Raw genomic sequence first — 21953 nt, 5'->3', positions numbered from 1 at the left:
GATGATGAAGACAGTGACGATAAAAATCCACATATTAAAATCTCTCTCACAGATGAACTTAAACCTGTCGAAAATGCTACTGAATACATAGAACAACAAAAAGAGGCGACATCAGCCTTCCTGTTATCCCTAAAAAATGGCGAAACATTGCTGCAGCAAAACACCAAAGTTATGTAAAACAAAAAACTATTAAGGACTTTTTTTTAAGTAAAAACTCTTTAATTCTCGCAAAGTATACTTTTTTAGTTTTTTTAAGTAAGCTTTTTAATAATAATAGGAATTATATGTGGTATACTCTTATAAATTTCATATTTCTTAAATATATTACATTTATACCAACTCTTTTTTCTTTCTTTTTTTATACTCTTCGTTTTAACCGAGTTTTTCAGTTATCCGAGTTATCCAGTCGTGGTCCACATTAACTCGGATAATCGGGACTCTACTGTAATTACCTCAATTGAATCGAATTGTCTCAATGCACACTTTGAGGCAATTCGCCTTTAACACAAAAGCAAGCAAGCGTTAACCATTTCAAATTTTTTTAAAAGAATCCTCCTGATGTACAATTTATATCTGATGGCTAAATGTATAGTAAGTGATAAGGCAATTATAATAAAGCTAGAAACTAAATTTTTCTCCTCAAAGCGAGGTTATAAAACTTATTCAAACTAATTTCGCAATTTTATTTTACGAAAAATTAATAATTACACAAACAAATAGTAAAAATGCAACAAAAATAAAAGTATTTCTTTAAAAAATCAACTGAAGTAAACAAGGAAACATCTAACGACTTATTTTTCCGTTTCCCAGAAATAAAATTCTTACAGAAAAAAAATTAAAGTTAGAAAGTTGACTAATCTGGAAAAAAAAGTCTAGGCGGCTTTTATTGCGCTGTGCATTTGGAAAAAAAATCGAAAGTGCAAATCTTTCGTGATTCCCTATACTGTTTTCTCACTTGCATGGCTGTACATATGTGACATATTTCTAATAAATTGCGAACAACTCGAGCTACAATACATTTATCACAGTGCAGTACACTATATTAACTGATTAAGAGTGAATTCTTTTCCGATATTTTTTAATTTATTTTTAAATTCTTCGCTATCTATAATAAAACTGAAACCATTAAAATTTCTTAATCGTTTTCTGTTTGACCGATCGCCTTCTACATCGAAATTAAACTTATGTAGAAGTTTTATTTTGTCAGTCTTAATATTCTTCAATGTTTTGCTTACTTGCTTAATATCGTTAAGAATCATTTTAAATCAATGAATTTTAATCAATGAATGTCTACGTACCCCAGTTGTTGCTGCAGATATATGAGCTTAAACAAGAAAACGAAAGTTTCATCACAACGTCTTTTGGTTACTTATTGTTCACGAGAATGAAAAGTATTTGTCTCGAGAAAAATGAAAATTGTTTTCAATTCAAATTGAAATTTCTTCACAGTTCAATTTTTTCACTATCAATTTATTCACAATCCAGTTTTTTCATCATCAATTTTTTCATTCATCAATTTTTTCGTGAATCTCACTTTTCATAATCTATTCTTCATCCCACTTCTGAAATTGTGGGGACGGCATGAGTGGTCGTCTTAAATAAAAGACACGTTCTTAAACAAAAACATATACATATATTGAAGATTAAATTTACATTAGGACGGACGATTAACAATTAACGATTAAATAACAAAAAATAATAATAAGTAAGGAACGTCTTTAAAAGTTTTGAATAATCAAAGCTCCTCTTTGGAGTGCATATCATCACGTCTTTTTCGGTTCGTTCTCCATCGCGCTCTCTCTCTGGGAAATCCCCACTGCTTCCTCGTCGTGCACAGGGATTAGCTTGCGGCTTACATAGACTTGCGGGACTTCTAGCTTACGGATCTGAGAACTGATATCGGGTTACAGCACAGGAACTGGCACCACAGATAGGAACTGGCACCACATATTGGACAGGAACTGGCACCACAGAGAACTGAGATCGGCTTGGTGTACAGGAGCTGGCGCCACAACTCGGCCCTCCTGTATCTCGCCTGGTCCTCCAGCGACTCTATAAAGAAAAAGCAGAGCAAACTGAAAAATATAATTGATATCTGAAAATTAAATGTTTTAGGTTAATAACGTTAGGTAAGTAAGTATCAGTTCAGGCACGTTAGGTAAGAGTGTATCAGTTCAGGCACGTTCACTCTTCCATCTTTGCACGTCTTTTGTCTCTTCTTCAACGGCTTCGTCTTCTTTTCTTTTCAAAGTCTTTCCTTTAACGTCTTTCATCTTTCACGTCTTTCATCTTTTTTTTTTAAACGTCTTTCGTCTTTAACATCTTTCGTCTTCTTTCACGTCTTTCGTCTTTAAATTCTTTCGTCTTCTTTCACGTCTTTCGTCTTTAAATTCTTTGGTCTTCCGTCTTTAATTTTTTTTGTCTTCCGTCTTTAAATTCTTTCTTCTTCTTTCACGTCTTTCGTCTTTAAATTCTTTCTTCTTCGCAAGCTCTAAAATTCTTCTTGGCAACTGTTCCATAGTTTAAGATACTCCGCACACGTTGTCGAGCAGTTTGGTCCTTCGTGATTCCCTTCTTTTACTACATCATAGGTATTTCCTCCTTTTACTCTTGTTATTTTGTAGGGGCCAAGGTACTTAGGTTTTAGCTTCAAATGAGGTCCAAATTGGGTTCTTTTGATGGCGACCAAATTTCCAATTTCGTACGATTTTGGCTCCTTTCTTCTTAAATTATAGGTCTTTTTATTTTCTTGTTGAATTTTAAAAATTTGTTGCTTTGCGTTTTTTCTTAGTTCCTCTCTTTGGGCATCAAAATGAGACTGAAATTCACTTTCGATCATTTCCTTTAGTTTTCCCAGTCCATTAGTGTTCATTTTTGTCCNTATATATATATATATATTAGAAATCCAAACAAACATTAAATCTGTAAAAAATAGAATATATGTGTGTCTGTAAGACAGCACTTCTTCAGGGTACACTGTTTACAAACACACAGGAGCCTTTCTGTTGTCATTGGAATAACCATGATTGACAGTGCTCCGAGGCCCCAAAATGAATTGACAAATAAGAAAATCATTGCCATAATTGAAAAGCACTGCAAATAATGAACAGGAAACACTACTTAAAAGTACATAAAGGGAGACTAAAAATGAAATGCCTCCTTATAAATCAAAATCTGAATATAAATATAACAGTTACAGTTTAATGCTTTTGTAAGATACTAAACACCTTTTATCTGAAAAAAAAAAAAAAACTCTTAAAAATTACAAAGCTATTCAAATTTTCTGGGAAAAAAACTTTTACGTCAGTATAAGTTTAGAATTACCATTTTGCTTACATTTACGACCAAGAAGCGCAAAAGGGAAGATCAAATTCTACAAAATATACTTTGGTATTAAACGACGCCAAAACCATTATCGAAAAGTTAAAAATGGAATAGCTACGTTTCAATGCTTTTTCTTTACAGAATGAATTTTTAAGAAACTCATACCATTTTATTTTCTTTAGTTTAATTTTATTAAATTTCCTCGATTATATATGATCTTTATTAATCTAAACTTTTAAAAGAATTCATCAAGTATATCCTAAGTTAGAAAAATGTCAAGTATTAATATAAGAAATATCAAAGTTTAATTTTTACACATTACCAATTTATTAACTAAAATGCATTTTATAAAAATTTAAATTTACACTGCAGTAACAATATTTATAATTTAGAATAAAAAACTTTTGAAAGTATTCACTAGCTGAAAGCAATGCTGGTGAATGTTATCCAAATAATAAGTTGCTGGATCTTGGGCTAATTTTTTTTGATTATTAAAATAAATATGAAAAACCCAAATGTCTCATTAAAATTTTTTAATCTTGTGAAAGCTGATCAGCTCTCTAATAACTGAAGCAAAGTATTTGAAAGAGCTTTCGAAAACCCACCTCTTTACTTTTTCAATTATTTAAAAATATATATTTCTGTTGAGGGATTTCTGTTCTCAGAACAATAAATTGAAAATGGAAAGATAAAGCACTTGTTTTGAAATATTATATCCGTCTAGAAATTTTACTACTTGTTTTTTTCTCTCAGGGCGTTAGTCACCTTTATCACGAAGGGAGGAAAACTGGTAGCTTAATTATTATTTTTTTTAAAATATTTTTCTTTATGATGTGAAGACATTCTGTATTTACAGATATATCTTAGACCTTATATTTTGATTTTAAATTATGCATTCGCAATATTTTTTTAAAAGTAAAGCATTACTCACATCAGAGGTTATCAACTTAATTTAATACTCTCCGATGCAGTGTAACTAGTCCGGTAATACTAATTAATTCAACGAATGTTATAAACCATTAGATATGTAAGCTTAATTTGCTTTTAAATGTTAAGCAACCACTATTCTTTGAACATCTAAAAACTTAAATATGTTACTTCACTTTTAGCGTACTACTAAGTTGCCAGAGTCGTTAAAAAAAATTTTTTTTAGTAGTAGCATGCAATTTCTTTTGAATTTTAAAGTTTCAGAACAAACTTTTTAAGCTACCACGACAAACCTTTAGTTAAAAAATATTTATATAAGATCGAAGTTATATATTCATTCTCAAGGTAAAGAAAATAAAACTAGTAGCCAAACTACTTTTATAGTAGTTTGCTTCATTTACTTCACTACTACATAGCTGCCAACTATTCCGATTTTCCCGGAAGATTTTATTTCCATATTTAAAGTGGTAGCAAAATTCATGTTATTCCGCTAAACTTTTTGAATTATAATAATAATTATAAATGAGTTTGACCACCAATACTTATAAATGACTACAACAAATATATAAAAGCATATTAGTCCTTATGATAGCGAATTTCAACCTGATTAAAATATAAATATATTTTTGAGGAAAATAGTTTTTCGGCAAATGTTTTACTACCACTTGGAAAATCTATTCTCGAAAAGAGTGAATGTTGGTAGGTATGCTATTGCTACATTCACATTAAAAATTGTATAGTTGTAATTTTAACTCACAAGGAGTGGATGTATTAGAATTAATGTGAAAGCTTAAATAAGTCTGTCAAATTAGCTATACCCAAGCTTAAGCTACCGCTTTTTATTTTTTACTGTCCTGATTCTGATTCCGCACAGCTACAGTTTTGACACGTCCGTCCCGAAAAGGTTAAATTTATAAATAATATAATATGCAGGGAGTTTTTTTTTAAATTCAAACTTTCAACTTTATTTACCTCTTTGTAAAATCTTTTTCAACAACCGTACAGGTTGGCAGGTATGGTATTGTCTATGCTTCTGTGCAATTAAAAAAACAGTGTAAGTGCTACACGGTTGATTCTGAGAAAAGTGGCGTAACAACTATTTTCCTTCTATTGCTAATATTAAAATAGAATTTCAAAAAAACTAATAAAACAAAATTTATTTTTGGAAAAAAATATTGTTTTTGCAATATGTAGCTTACCATATAAAGGGGCCAAATATATAAAGGTCTCAGTTTTGAATTTTTTGTCGCTTACGTTGATTTTTCAATTGCACCTCAGTACAGGGCTACCAACATTCCACGCTTTTGTACAATGTATTCTAGTGGTACCAGAACATATAATTTAATGTATTATTTTGAATTCATTTAAACTTATTTTCCACACCATTATATATAAATTATTTAACCTCTTCGAGACGGCGAGTCATACATGCATTCTCAGGGTGTCTATAATCAGGGTAATAGAAGATAAAACTGGCAGCCAAACTATATTTTATAGTAGTTTATCTGTGGGAGGGGTAATAATAGTTAGCTTTATTTAATTCACCACTACTTAGTTCGAATTAAACATTGCATAGTTGCACTTTTGACACACTAGGATAGGATGTGTTAGATTTAAAGTGAAAGCAAAAATAAGTCTGCCAAATTAGCTATACCCAAACTTAAGCTACCGCTCTTTATTTTTTACTATCCTGATTCTGATTCCGTACGAATACATTTATGTCTAGCCCGTACCAAAAAGGCTTAACAAACAGGAAAATTCATTTGGCGCCTTGACTATTTTAATTGGTGCAAACAGGTACTAATATGGAAATACTCCCAAAAGTGTCCAAAAACTCCAAAAAGGAATAATGTGTCATTTTTCTCAATAGGACATGGTAGTTTACTGAATATCCAGCGTGTTCTGTAATCAGCACTCTTAAAGTACATTTGTAGAATTTTTGTCCTAAAAAAAGGAATAAAAGTAAAATATTCATTACGTGTTGCAAATTGATATGTAAACAGCTTAATGACATCGTTAAGCAATGATTATCGAAATCAGTTTGATTGCCGACAAAAATTGAGAAGCGATGGAGGACCACTCTTATAATTCCTTTAACCTTCCTATAGCAATCGGTTTGTTTTGATATTTTTAACTCCTCTTTCTCCAAAGGGAATCCTCAAATTTTGGTATAATTTTTTGTTATTCTTGATTTAAATTTTAAGCTACAACTCCTAATGTGTATATAATTCTGACTTTCTTTTTGACAAAGTTTTCAAAAGTATATAATAGGAGCAGTGATTTCGAAAAAAAGACATGTTTATTCAATTTACACCACTTATTATTTTGAAATACAAGACTAGAAAATTAAATATCATAAACATCAACAATTATCCATGTTCTGGAAGATCTTATTTTAATATTGAAAGAGAACAATAAACACAAACAATAAACAGTGAACAGTCGAAAAAAACATGTTTATTCAATTTACACCACTTAATATTTTGAGATACAAGACTAGAAAATTAAATATCATAAACACCAACAATTATAGTTCGTTCAATTTAGGAGTTGGCACTTGGCTCGCCTTCATCACGTGGTATCGGATGATACTATTTCGCTATTTTGGGGAGAAGGATGTGAATACGGCTGCTATTTGGCGATCGTATGACAAAAGTATTTATTTCGCAATCTTCATGTGCATATTTTGAACATGTGCATTTTATTTCATAAACTTATTGATATTTCTCTCTTTTTATTGAATAGTTTGTTCTTTTTGAGATATTTTGCTGGGAAAAAGCTTTTAAATATAAATTAGCTAGAATAACGAAATGTATAATAGCTGATGATAAAGCGAAGTAAGTGACTGAAAAATAATTCACTGTTTGTGTTTGGCCATCACCTTCTATATCAGAAACCCTCCACACGGTTTCTTGTAAGTAGTCTGCGCAGACTATTTAAAAAATGAGCAGTTTGAGCACATGAAACCAAATTCTATTTTAAACGTCATCATCATCGAAATATATCTGGGCGCCTGGGGCCGTTAGCTGCCTTTTTCCCATTCGTCTTGTATTGTGGTCCTTAAGGTGGTTCTTTCTGGTAATTGGAATAAAAGGAAATTAAATATTTTGTGTTTTAGTTAAAATTACGTCACTACAAAAGTAAGCTGTCATCGGTCTGAGGTTTATGTCTTCTCTTAAGTTTTCAAAAGTAAAAATTTCGTTGAATCCTGCGGTGTCACAATTTATGGTCTTTTCGAAAAATCTGAAATTTAACTTTGCAATATAGTGATCTAAAAAATCTATGTTGCGGTCGCGATGTATGTTTTTATTCCGGGTAAACCATCTTGCTTTTGTTATTTTCCTGAGGATTTTATTCTGGCATATTTTGAGTTTCTATTTTAAACGTGACTGAGAGGAATTTGTCATATACATTTGAGAATTGAATCTGTAGTGGTAGACAAGTAAATAAGACAAACTAATCATATAAAAAAATTAAACAAATTTTTAGACATATATTTGCTACCACTTTTTTATTTTTACTAGATTTTATATTAAAGGGCTCTTTCGTAAATTGGTTTGTCTTTATAGTGGTCTGATTGGACTACCTATAAAAAACCGTGTGGAGGTTATCTCGATTTCAAGCGGAGATATGTTTTTCCTCTTACTCCCCCGCGCTGAAATGAACTCTCCGTCCGAGGAGGTGGAGCCAAGTGCCAACTCCTGGTGAGAGAACTATATCCATGTTCAGGAAGATCTTATTTTAATATTGAAAGTGAACAATAAACAGTGAACAGTCGGAAAAAAACATGTTTATTCAATTTACACCGCTTACTATTTTGAGATACAAGACTAGAAAGTTAAATATTATAAACACCAACAATTATCCATGTTCTGGAAGATCTTATTTTAATATTGAAAGTGATGTCAAAACTTCATTTTTTTAATTTAATGCTGATTAATGAACTTAATTTAAAATAATTTTGATATCCATTATATAATATGAATGAATTATGTGTAGAAACGTGCGAAATAAACTCAGGCAAAATATAAAAGTAGTTTGTCTGCAATTGATTTATTCAATTCTCATTTATTACCTTTACAGGGATGCCACGGGCGACTAAAAATGTAAAAAGTGGTTAAAACTCAATTCACTTTTATTTATTTATGATAACTTAAACTATTCAATCGTAGTTAAGACTTTGATTTACATATCAAATTATTCATATATGGAAAAACATTCCTTACATATCGTTTTCAATAGCAAATTAAAAATAATATGCTTGAAAACGTGGTTTATTTTAACCAGGTAAAATAAAATTTTAAGTTTTATTAATCACCACTTTTTGTATTTTTAGTCGCTTGTGGCAACCACGCCATTTGCTTAAATCATTATTAGAATGAACTAAAGCTGTCAAGTATGCAATATATGCGTATTGTTTTCCTATTTTGTCTGATTTGTGGTAAATTCTGTTTCGGGAGGGCTAACCTAAAAAGTACCTTTTATGCAAAGTGTGTACAGGGTATTACTATAGGCCAGATTTTTTGTACTAAAAAATAATAAAAAGGCAAAATAATTTTTAATTATTGTTTGTTATACAAAAAGTTCCCAATAACTGAAGCTATTTTAACTCGATAACTTAACATCAAGCATGTGGCTGGGATTGCCAGGTTGATAGGGTGTAAACCCATGTCCAGAAGGTCGTGAGTTTGATCCCCGCCGGCTGAAGAATCTTCGTGTAGTAAATGATGTCTGGTGTATCTGAAGTCGTATTCTTGGCTGTAGATGGCGCCACTGAAAAACGAGAATCGCACCCTCTTCCCTATATACTCTTGGTTTTACCAAACACGCTTGCTGATATTGGCAAGTTGCTTGAGAAACAACAAAAACAACTTGAATCGTTATCTAATTAAGCTAAACTAACTGGATGTTTAAACAGGAATTCATTCAATGTTTTGAAAGCTAATTATTATGCTTTTAAATAGGATAGAAATGAGAAATTGTGTTCATGTTCTTCAATGTTTATGAAACCTTATTATTACTTTTGAACTTATTTATACAGTGATCAAGGTTTTTATTAATCAAATTGGCTCGCAATGACTCCTTTTGATATATATTTTGCATTTCTAAAACATCTAAGTATATTCTTAAATTACAATTAAAATCTTAATTTCATCAATTATAATTACTCCATTTTAAATTATACTTCATTTATGAGAAATAACCGACTTTATTAAAATGAAAGATTTTATGTAGTTAAAAAATTATGAAATTTCCCCAAATCAAAATTTATAATATTACTTTCAGAACATAAGAAACTTATACGCATATTTTAATCATCGGTTTGAAATTAATTAGTACAGTGAAGCCTGAAAAGTTGAACTTTATTATCAGTAACCGAATTTATAATGTATATAATAAAGGATAGCAAATCCTTTGTAACCTTTAATTTGTGTTGATCATATAAATAAGACAAATTTGTCTGAAAATGTTATGAAATGCTATTCTAAATCCTTCATAAATTGATCGAAAAATATATAGGTTTGTAAGTAATATAACAAAATCAATTTTGAAATGTTAAGAATTATTTTACATTTTCAAATTCTATCTATTTTCTTGTAATGTTTTAAGAAACTAAATCAGTGGCACATATATCTAACAAAATGTACATATTTATTTTTCTTTAACAAATCAGCTTAATATTGAATTTCCTAACAAGTTATGATTTATTTTGATAATTAATCTCAATTGCTATTGATAAGTATTTGATAAATAAAATTTAAGTAATTCTAAAAAAAATTGTTGTATTCATATCTTTATTTCAATTGGTTCTTTTAAGGATGTGTATTAACAAAACTAATAGTGTCGAATTTAAGAATAAGATGATATAAGAAATGTTAAAAAAAATAATAATGACTCATTCCTATTAATCAGGTGAGCACCACTTTTAGTTGATTGCAAAAGCAATGCACAACAAGTGGTCAACTTGCATTGGTTTCATTTAGTGTTTTAAGATAGCACTGAAATAGAATTAAGTTTTAAGGGTAAATTTTAACAATATTAATACCCATATAGGAAAATAAGGTTTATTTTCACTCAGCAAAAACCTTTTAATGTAAACCTTAAAAGGTTTTATATGCGGTTTACGTGTAAACCTTCTAATCTTAAAACGAGACCTGTGACAATCTGCTCTATTCTACCAACGCCTCCTATAACTGAAAGCCTCCACACGGTTTTTTGTAAGTAGTCCGATCGAGCCTTAGTCCGATCAGACCATTGCAGAGATGCCAACTTGCTCCGGACAGCAAATATGTATTTTAAAATGGTAGTTTATCAATTGTGATTCTTGGTTTAATAAATTCAATTTAGTAGATTTTTAATCACCACTATTTCTAAATAATTCGTAGGCTTTTAGAATTCACTAAGGCTTCTATACTATCAGAGCTGACCTATCAAGCAATATTGGAGCAAACAAGTTCGCAAGTTAACGTTATTTTAGTATTCGTTATGTTTTTACAGAGATGCGGACACGCCAAAATAATTTAAAAAACGGTAAATAACTACAAAGTAAATTTTGCAAAGAGTTGCCAATGTTTGGTTGCTTTTAAAAATGTAAAGCATGTAATAAGTAATATTAAGTGGTGAATTATATAAGCCTACGCATTGTTCAGAAATAGTGGTGGATTAAAATCTACTAAATCGAACTTATTAAACCAAGAATTACAATTAATAAACTACCACTTGAAAATATTTATTCGCTGTGCTTATGTCAGCTCTTTGCTCCAACAATAAATGATAAGTCGGCCTGTCTAATTCAGGGGCTCTAGAATTCACCACCTTCTAGTACTTTCGTCATGCTGCACCATTTAAAAAGCAAGCAAAAATAGTCAAACATTTGCAAAATTTACTTTGTAGTTATCTACCGTTTAATTATTATCTACCGTTTTAATTATTTTGGCGTGTCCGGAGCAATTGGCATCTCTGCCATTGTGATGGTGAACCAGTTAGCAGGGTTGCCAGACTCTGAAAATAAAAAATACTACGACTTCATCCGAAAAAATACTACAAAATACTACATATCTTAAGCGCTATCTACAAGACTTTTTTGAAAGCTTATGCAGACGAAAACTGAGACAGACGATTATTATTATTATAATTATTTATATCGTCTGGCTAATGTTTTTTAGAATTATATTTAAATTTATTTTAGTTGAGGATAAAATAATATTATAATTGAAAAACAATTATCCTTTAACAATTATCTTAAAACAATTATTATCCTTTTGTGCAATTATACTTCAGATATACGTGTAGTAACTAATATTTTTATCAGCAACTTTGTCTTTTGAAGAATAAACAAAGAGTTGTGTGTATCATAATAATGTCTCTTGTGTATCNATTTGCAAATATCGACAGATTTTGCTAGTTTATATAAGGTTTAGCGTAACATATCAGAATAAAGTGGTGAATTATATATGCCTACGAATTGTTTAAAAATAGTGGTGGGTAAAAATCTACTAAATTGAATTTATTAAACCAAGAATCACAATAATTAAGAAAATTTTGAATAAATTTTCTGCAATTCCATAAAAGAGTGTAAATTTTATAGTTCTATGTCATGTTATACGCTGTCAGCCACCTGTTTTTCGCAGTCTATGTGAAAGGTTAGTGTCAGCAAGCGGTGCAGCCTAAATGTAATTTCAGCGTCAGCCACCGGTAGTTGACGCAGCCTAAATGTAATTTCATTGTCAGCCACCGGTAGTTGACGCAGCCTAAATATAATTTCAGTGTCAGCCACCGGTGGTTGTCGCGGCCTAGATGGAAAGTCCAGTGTCAGCCACACTGATGGCTGACGCTGCGCTCAACGTGTTAAAGCTATACAACAATAAGTATAGCGATACTATTATATTAATAATTACTAGGATTATTTGCATAGGATATTAAAAATTTTATACAAACGCAGTTTTTTAATATAAAATAGAGCTTTATGTAAACAGACGTATGAAACTTCAGATTTTTAAATACGTATGCAATTTTGTACTGTTAAACCATTTAAAAAAATTCTATTTGTTTCAAAATTTTTGTTTTTGTCCATTATTGATGCAAAAAACATTGCTCACAAACCTCAAATGTTGAGTAAACTTTAAACTAAGAGCAGAAATATTTTAAATAGCAAATTAAAAAAATTGTTTCATAAATTTGGAATTTAAAAGTGTTTTTTTCTCTATATATTTTAAGTTGCATTACAAAATATAACTTATAATGACTAACTGTTTATGTTTCTTTCTGTTTCAGGTTCTGGGTCTGATATGTCTCTCTCTGATAGCTCATTACTGTCAATTTTTTCATCCTCTCACAGGAAAATCACTGGGAGTTCTATGTAGTAAAAGTGATGCGTTTTTCCTTCTTGTTACATACGGGTTCTTTTTCACCTCCCTCGTCATCCTCATCTGCAGCACTGTATCTTATTTCACGGCATCATTTTTACCAAAAACTACCTTTGTAAGTATTTATGCATAATGAAGGCAGTATTAATACATTTCTTCTAAAATTGACATTCTTACACCTAAATGTTTTGGAATTTTTACAAAACTTTGAATAGAAACATTGTATTTCCTATTTGGAGATCGAAGTGTTTTTCTCCTAAAATACTTTCCACAAGAATATTAAATGAGTCTTATCATTATATTGTTTCAAACTCTTCAATGTTTTACTTATTACTGATTTCATGATTATTTCATTAATCGCCAATATTTCCTGTAGATAAACACTAGCCTACTGGTTCGCTTATATGAACTCATCGCTTCACTGTTCCCACATTCTCCTTGTCACCACATTGTCCTTCACTTGCATGAATTTAAGCCTACATAACTTCATGACTTTCTGTTCTGCTTTTGGCAGCATTGCTTTGATTCCACGGCATTAGTATTATAGTGCGATTGGGTAAAAGGGCGGTCGGTTTGTCCGACTAACAAACGCACCGCTTCGAGGTTTTCCACCTGTTTTGTTTGTTTTCCACCTGCACGAATTAACCTCTTCGCGGTTTATTAACAGGAATCGGTTACACAGCACACCAAACTCTTGGTGGTAATTTGAGAGGGAATGAGTTATTTAGCATTATTATCTATTGGCGTAATTGCTACGATAGTTGCCAAATGCTTACGTAGTTTTCCACACAATGGTTTCAAACTAACCGTGGTTAGCTTTACTCTCAATTGACCTAATTTGCTACGATAATTGTCAAATACTGAAAATTTTTTTTTAAACATATCCTTGTAATTTGTTAAAGATCAAGTTTGAGAATTCTAATTTGCATTCATTCAAGTTCATAATATTGATTGAAGATTCAGACTTCTAATTTGGTTGGAAATTGTTATTTAACTATGCAGTTAATTAGGATGATTACTCAAATACTTACATTAATCACGAAGAAACTTTTTTTTTCTTTCCTTTCCTTTTATCTGATATAGAACACTTGATCGAAATTTGAGACTTCTATTTTTCGGCAAACTTTTATTTCCAGACTTTCAATCGGAGTGATTACCCAGATAATTACAAAATATCGAATTGAAACTTATTAGTTTTTTTTATTTATCTTATAAAAAACAGATGGCTCAAATTTGAGACTTGTATCTAGGTAAAAACGTGTTATTTAGTATTATTGACAATTAGGCTAATTATCCCGATAAATACGAAATATCGAAAAGAATTTTTTTTAGCTATTCATCCAACTTTTTCCGGAGTGAGTGAATTAGTGATAAGACATTAAATAAAGCAACAATCCTTTAGGTTTTATCCGCGGCTACAGTGTTTACGTAATTACACACTGTACCAGGTTTTTTTGCGGACTTTCTTTTTTGTTGTTGTTGATGTACAGTATGTCAACGAAATGCCAGTTGATAAATAGTTTTCATATTTTTTTCGAAGGGTAAAAGTTATAATAATAAGTAATGTTATAAAAATAATAAAATAATAAATAATTTGCTAATATTTCCAAAATTTTCTAACAGGAATTTTATTGCTTTCTACTCTAAACAATGAACACTCGCTGCGTTGACGAAAACAATGTTGATTTATTATAACTTTTTTTCGATATTTTCTATAGAGTAAAAGTACTACTGTACTTTTAAAGCAGCACTAGTTACTAGTAATAACACTAGTACGTTTAAAGCAGCACTTTTACAATACACCTGAATAATTTTCGAAACGCTAGCGTGTTTTCACTTTATTACATAGGAAGAAGAACTAAATCAACTTTGAGCTCGATCTAAAAGAAATAGGATACGTTATGTTTCCTGTACATATAGTCCAACAACTCTTAAGGGTATATTTTTTGCAGGAAGAAATAAAAAATTTGTGAAAAACACTATGTAATCAGAAAGCAATATCCGAAAATTAGTAAGTATCACAAAATAAAAATAAGTATCACAAATGAAGATAAACAAATCAACAAAAATAAATGTAAAGTAACTTATGGAAATAAATGAATTCACACTTGAATATAAATTCATGAAAACACATGAAAATTAAAAAAATTAAATCTTGAAAAATATGAAATATTACAGGAAAATAAGTTAATGAACGCATGAAAAAACTGAGTCTAAATCATGTTGTGAGTTTAAATCTTCAAGCAGGTTTCTCAAAGCAGGTTCTAATATGATATTTTACAAAATTGAAACGAATATATTTTAAACGAATGTGATTGAATAAAACTGAATCAAAATCTTCTTATTGTGATTCAAAAATGCAGTTGTATATAATTATTATAATAAATCATATTACAAAACATGATTGGTCAAGTAGTTTAGTTTCCGCTTTTTTTTGTTTTATTTTTTTATAATTTTTAAACATTTTGCAAGTCATTAAATCGTTTTGTATAATGTTTTATATCCTTCAAAAGAGAGTATTTTGTTCCATCGAATTTACGTTTTTTTTTGTTTGAGTTAATTTAGGATAATTTTCAGATAATTAAAATAGACTGTCAAATTAAGAAAGAGGTGCATTTTCGATAACCTCTACTTTTTACTTTTAATCAAGATTCTACGATCTAAAAGTTGTTTGTGATATTTGTGCTGTGTATGCAGAGAGTGCCATAGCTGAAAGAATCACTCTGGTATAGATTGGTATACCAAAGATTGGTATACCAAATTTAAATATGAAAATTTGGATCTAAAAATGTTACTGGTTTTGGCCGCCTAGCCGAGTTCGATGAAGAGCGATTAAACTAAATTTTGCTCGAAAAATTGAGTTGAATTACTCAGGAATTGAAAGAGAAATTTGAACTTTAAAAATTTTAAGAAAAAACAAAGAAAAAGAAATAAAAAAAAACAATGGGAGTTGCTGACCACATTGCCGTAATTTGTTTTTGAATTTTTGAAAAAAATATTTTCATCATTTTAAATTTCATAGTTTTCTCTCGGTTTGATTTGAACTTACTTTATATTTTTAAAATACTTACGCACGTGGAAGCCAGATTTCTATGAAGGATTATAACTTCCTCTTCAATCATGGATTAAGCGAAAATTCGATTAAACATTAGTCAATACAGAACTTATAGTATGCTCTCTACTATCTGTTTTAAAAATGCGAGTGAAGTATACCAACGCCTCCATAACTGAGAGCCCCCACACTGTTTCGTATAGGTAGTCCGATCAGACCTCCACAAAGGTAAACCAGCCATCGAAAGAGTCACTTAATACAAAATTTAGTAAAAATAAGTAAGTGGTAGCAAATATATGTCAAAAAATTCGTTTAATTTATGAATATGATTGGTTTGTCTTATTCACTAGTCACAACCACTACAGATTCAATTCACGAATATGCATGATAAATTTCTCTTAATTACTTTTAAAACAGAATTTGGCTCCATGCGCACAACTGGTTCACTTTTTAAATAGTCTGCACAGATAACTTATAAAAACCCGTGTGGAGGCTTTCTGATGTTGAGGGTGATGAGTATACCCTATCACTACCATGATTTCTGATTTGTATTGTTTTATTTCTTTTAGGAATTTGCTTATCATCTTCTAGCCTGTTTCATGTATTTGTCTTCTAGTCTTACACTTCTTATCGGGATAGTTATCGAGAAAGGAGATTTTAAGGATCCTGCTTACGAAGCTAAAATTGCAGCTTCGGTGCGTAACATTTCCATTTAACCCATGTTTTTGTACAATTTTCTACCATTGTTTCCCTTGTAGGAAGGACCATTTTAACAGAATTCAGAGTGATTATCGACCGTTTTTTGCTAGAAATGATTTTGTTTAATTATTCCGACTCAAAGAGAGTTGTATAAATTAGCAGACCAGCGTCCCAACAAATCTGAAAAAGCTGTTGAAAATATTAAAAAGGATTTTCGAAAGTTTACTGAATTTATTCTCAGGAAATCAAAGTTTAAATACACAACTTTTTAAAAATTGGAGAACCAAAGAACTATTCGGCCGATTTTGTTCCAGTTTTATATTTTTCATTAAAAATAGCACTTTTAAAAATGATGCAAAAGTTTGCATACCTCACAATTTAAAAAAAAATCGACTATAAAATTATTAAGAATTGTTATTTAAATGGAATCATCTTTGGAAAAATTAATTTTACGACAGTAGTAAAAATATTTGTGTTTTTTTTCTTACAAAACTTCTCAAGATATAGTGAAATACGCGAAAATTGAAATTAACTTTTAAAAGTATAAGTACCACTCTTTCGACATACCTGCCTAAACTATTGGGACTATATCTTCCCGAGGATCAAGAATTGAAATTCGTCGAGAAACGAAACACTTTTTTTTACGGAATGTACGTTTTTGAACATGATTTCGTAATATAAAATATCGACTTTTAATTATCATATTCAAGGTTAAGGTATCGAACCACTGAGATTGAGTTTTAGTGCATGAAAATCCGATCATTGGATCAAAAGTTATTAATGATTTCCCCCCTTTTTTGTGCATTTTACTGTCACTTGTTTATTTTGGAGTTTTACATATGTGCATTGGTTTTCGTATATCATATATATTTTGAGTTTATATTGCTTAGCATTAATGGGTATACCATTAATGGCATCAATTTGGCAGTTTATTTACACTCCTCTTTGATCCCGCAGTGGACTGATCGTTAAGACACGGTTCCCAGCAGATCACCGAAGTCAAGCATCATTGGCTACGGTCAGTGTGCGGGTGGGTGACCACTTGGATCAGCCTGCGTAGGGACCGAGGGTGTGCGGTATTGTTCTCGTTAAACTGTGCTACCGTAAAGTGCTCGACTTCGCGCGCAGGTCGTCGGGCTACCGAAGCGGGGCTGCCATCCCTTCCGCAGAGGATCAAAATTGTGATGGCATGTCTTCGGATCATCCTCCGGGATGTTTCCCAGACCGTCGCCAATAGCCCATTGTGCAGCTCTAGTGCGACGTAGATTAACAACAACAACAACAACACTTCTCTTTGAAAGTCGAAACGGAACAATATCTAAATTTTTCTAAATCAGTCTTTTGAACTTAGACAAATGCTTTGGCCATAATTAAATTCGAAATTATTATTTTCTAAAAAATAAATTTAATAAGGGATGATTTCTCATAATTTTCATTATATTTTTTTCAGGTCTTAGGTCTAATCAACAGTGTACTCTATGGTATCAGCACCTATTTTTCTTTCATAGCCCAGATACAGATGGGATAAAAAGAACTATCTGTAAACTGAAGCATGGATTACATTTTACTATTCAAACTAAGTTCATAAATTGAACTTTTGTATATTATAAGCTTGCACACAGTGAAGATATCACCAAGTCTTAAAATAATCTGGAAAACTTAAATGGTCTGAATGCTATGTTGGTAAAACAATAATTTGAAATTTCAAAAACTCTTAATTTTTCAAATGTAAGGATATGTTATGTCATATTTTATGTAAAGGATATTAATTTCATTTTTAAATGATGCCAAGTTGAACTTCGTCTAAAAAGTTAGGCAAACACTCAAAATTTCCATTTTGATGAAGATATTTGCTAAAAACATATTAGTCCATTCTGAAGGCTAATCAAGTATTAACTATTATTAATACAAACAATAAAAATATTATAATTATAGTTATGCAATTCAACTCAGATAATAAAAACAGTTGCATAATTTTAAAACAGCTTTTCTTAACACTTTGTAAGAATCAGAAGAAAGGTTTTTAAATTAAGGGAAACATTAATAAACTGCAGCAGTTCGCAAATATTTTTTGGAATGTAGTTGTAAAAATTTGAACTTAATTTCATTAAACTAGTCTCTTACTAAAAATGTGTTCATAATAGTTTATTTGTAATTTCAATAAGTCTCTCTCTTTCTCAAAGCCTTTAACTAAATAATGTTAGACGTTCTTATAATACTGTGAAACCTCTAGGAAAGAACACCTCTATGTAGCGACCTCCTCTATTTACGACCACTTTTGGGAGGAATGGAATTTTTTCCGTAGACTTTGTTGTGAAGAAAACCTTCTACCAAACCTGCTACCAAAACCTCTGCAACAACAAACCTTTTTCTCTACCATGTCGATTTTCGCCACGTATTATGCAAAAGAGTGCTTTTTACATTGTTCTATTCAACGTTTTCCCAATTCATTCAACCACAATCTAGTTCGGCGTACCATCAGTCCATAACGTATGAAAGCGCCAATTACTTTGCATGTTTGATGAAATACTTGCGAGTTCGCATGCGCGTCTACTGAGCTGGGTGCGGTGAGATTATTGCACTCTCATGTGCTACTTTGCTGTATTTTGCCAGATATTCTTAATTTCAGGCTTCATCTTCCAGCCTCTGATATCAAACCAAAAAATCTCTTGATCATTTTATAATGGCTAATATAAGCAAGAAAAGAGTTCTTTGTCAGTAACTAGCTATTTTATCAAGATCATGTAAAAGAAAATAATTTTGCATTTTGTTAATGTATATAGTACTTAAAAGGCGCTTATTTTTTGTTGAAAGCTTTGGCTACGCACTGGTAGTAAGAATTTCGAGATAGTTAGTATAAGTCAGAGCTCCGCTACTTTCTTTTCCAAAAAATATTGGTTTAAATTGATGATATTTTGTTTTACATAAGAATGAAGACATTACATAAGTGTAATCTGTGTCAAGAAATGTTAAAGAAATCCCATCTGGGTGTTGTGATGAAATGCTATAAACGACTAAATCTAGTCACTTTTTTGTCTTATAAGATGGTACTTAGTTTATAATAATTATGTTGTTAATTATCCTATTTGGGAAAAAATAAATGTGTGCAATAAAAGTTTGTTAAATGTTAACTCAATGTTGATAAAATTTATTTTGTTAACTTTGTTGAAATGTGTGCAATAAGTTTAATAAACTATTAAAAAGATTAAAGGAATTTGTTGTTTTATTTGATATATTTTAAAAAATATTCTACTTACCTAAAAAAATTCTGTTAAAAATCTGTTCTTTTAAAATAATAAAAAATATGTTGATAATTGTTTGTTGTCTGTAAAAATTATATTCATATTAACTATTTAACGCAAATGGTTTACATTAGAACACCGGTATCTGTATTATGGGACACCGGTATCTGTTATATATATATATTTTTTTTTTCAACGTTCTAATTACAAAAGCAAAATCATATTTTAGTATTTTTTAATTATAAAAACAGTTACTTAAAAAATCTGTAAGAATATCAGAGTTGTATTTGTAATAAAATAACAAAATCCAAAAAAAGTAGTTTCAAAACTTTTTTACATTCATATTAAGAAAATTTATCAATAACTAGTTTTGTAAAATAAATAAATTTCAATGACGAATTCCTTTTGAATCTAAATAACTGCAAATAAGTGCAAATTAGAAAAATTACCGTATAGAAATGAGTGATTTGAAGGTGTTACCTTTAATACAGAAAACACACCGGTGTTTTTGCTTTATTTCATAACCATAAGTTATTAAGATGCTAATTATAAATTTTTTTACTTATTTTAACTTAAATTAGTGCAAGTTAACGAAAAAAGTATGAAAAATATGTTTCAGGAAATCCTCCATCAAATGGTTAATAATGTTCTACTACAGTATCCGAATTTGATAAGGAGGTCACTCGGATAAGAGGAAAATGATCGTTAAACCGGGTCGCTCGTTAAATCCGAATTTCAAGTCAGTTTAAAAAATTTTACCATAAAAAAAACAATTGACATGAATTGTTTCCTTTTATGTTTGTTTTAATCCTTTATGTGGATTAAAAATATATTTATTAGCATACTGGAATTGCATGGTCGAAAAATGTATAATAATTGAGCAATCAGTGATAAAAGCAAAATTTTTATCATTGTTAATTCATGAGCATGATTTTAAATATTAAAGCTCGCATTGATTTTTACATAATTATCCATACAAAATACAAGTTTTATTTATATCCGTTTAGGGGCAACTGAAATCGTTATTGACATTAGTAAGGCAGATTTTATATGTTATTTTTACATTAAATTCAATAAAATTGAAATTAAATTAATAGTACTGTTAGTTTAGAAATTATGAGGGTTTCATGTATGAAAATTATAATATTTGACTAAAATATTATTAGTTGTCTATCAAACTCAACATTGATTTTAATTAGAGTAGCGTAAAAAAGAAAAAACAATGCCTGACTTGCTTATAGCAAGTGTTAAATGGGATAGGAATGTTATACACATTAATAAGTATAATAATATATTTATAATAAAATTATAAGCATTAAATAGGGATGTAAGACATATAAGTATAAATAGAAAAATTACATTTTTTGATCATAATATTTATTTATTTTTCCTTTTGATCATGTTTGAGGTGTGTAGGGTTCTTTTCGAATTATGAATAGGAAGAAATGATGGCGATTATCAGATAAAATAAAAATTATTTATTAAGAATGAATGAAGATAAAATAGGTACATCAAAACTATATCATCGTAATATAATCAGAGCGNAGCTGTTGATTCGATCGTTTTTGTTATGTCGTCCAATTTTATTCAAAGTTTAAAAAATATACCAACAAATTTATTTCTACTTGCCTATATAGCCAAGTGAGTGCAGTATTTTGCCTATATAGCAAAATTAAGTGTGGAAATCTGCAAAACGACCAATAGACTGTAATTTCTCTAAGTTGCAGTAAAACCGATAATGCAAATTTGCTTATGTGCTTTTAATATCAAAGAAAAATTGCAGATGGATATTTAGAATAATAGTATTTATTTCTAAGATTTAAGTACCTATCAGCAAAAGTATTAGCAATTAATGAATCTTATTTTCTTCTCATGGACGTACCTAAACTAGACGTATTATTAGTGCGTCTTATTAGACGTACAAAAATATAGTATCTGGACCTTAATATTATCTGTAGCAATTTTTTTACACCAATTTTGTTTACATTAAAGCAGACTGCCATGTTGTTCATCAAAAATTTTTTTAAATTTCCTGTAATAATGTATTGTTCCGAAAATCAAAACTATTGCGTAGTAATAGTGATTAAGGTATTAATTTTAAACAATCATTTAGTAATTTAAAGACTGTCAAATAAATTAACCAAATACCATGTAAGTATTTGGTAATGAATGTTAAAAAGTTATTAATTTTAATGCTATTGAATCCTGCAAATTAAAAAAAGAAACATCTGAAGATATCGAGTGCGCTGTTAACTAATGTCCTCAGTGCGAAGGGAAATATTTTCTCAAACAAGTCCTTTGCTTAGCAACCCTTGAGAATCAAACTCTTTTCAGTTGCTAGGC

General features: G+C 30.1%; 1 protein-coding gene across 1 annotated transcript; it reads left to right on the top strand.

Annotated features, from left to right (window-relative positions):
- The first annotated feature begins 12477 nt into the window (after nucleotides 1-12477).
- LOC107443237 (uncharacterized) lies at nucleotides 12478-19682 on the top strand. The gene is made up of 3 exons (XM_043050137.2): nucleotides 12478-12732; nucleotides 16239-16364; nucleotides 17819-19682. Exons 1-3 carry the CDS (start codon nucleotides 12493-12495, stop codon nucleotides 17894-17896), a joined length of 444 nt encoding a protein of 147 aa, XP_042906071.1. The 5' UTR covers nucleotides 12478-12492; the 3' UTR covers nucleotides 17897-19682.
- Nucleotides 19683-21953: the final 2271 nt, after the last annotated feature.

Source organism: Parasteatoda tepidariorum, chromosome 6 (assembly GCF_043381705.1).
Source record: "Parasteatoda tepidariorum isolate YZ-2023 chromosome 6, CAS_Ptep_4.0, whole genome shotgun sequence".
NCBI classification, from domain to species: domain Eukaryota; kingdom Metazoa; phylum Arthropoda; class Arachnida; order Araneae; family Theridiidae; genus Parasteatoda; species Parasteatoda tepidariorum.
Note: the sequence above shows the minus strand (reverse complement) of the source record. Positions and strands in the feature narration are given on the sequence as shown.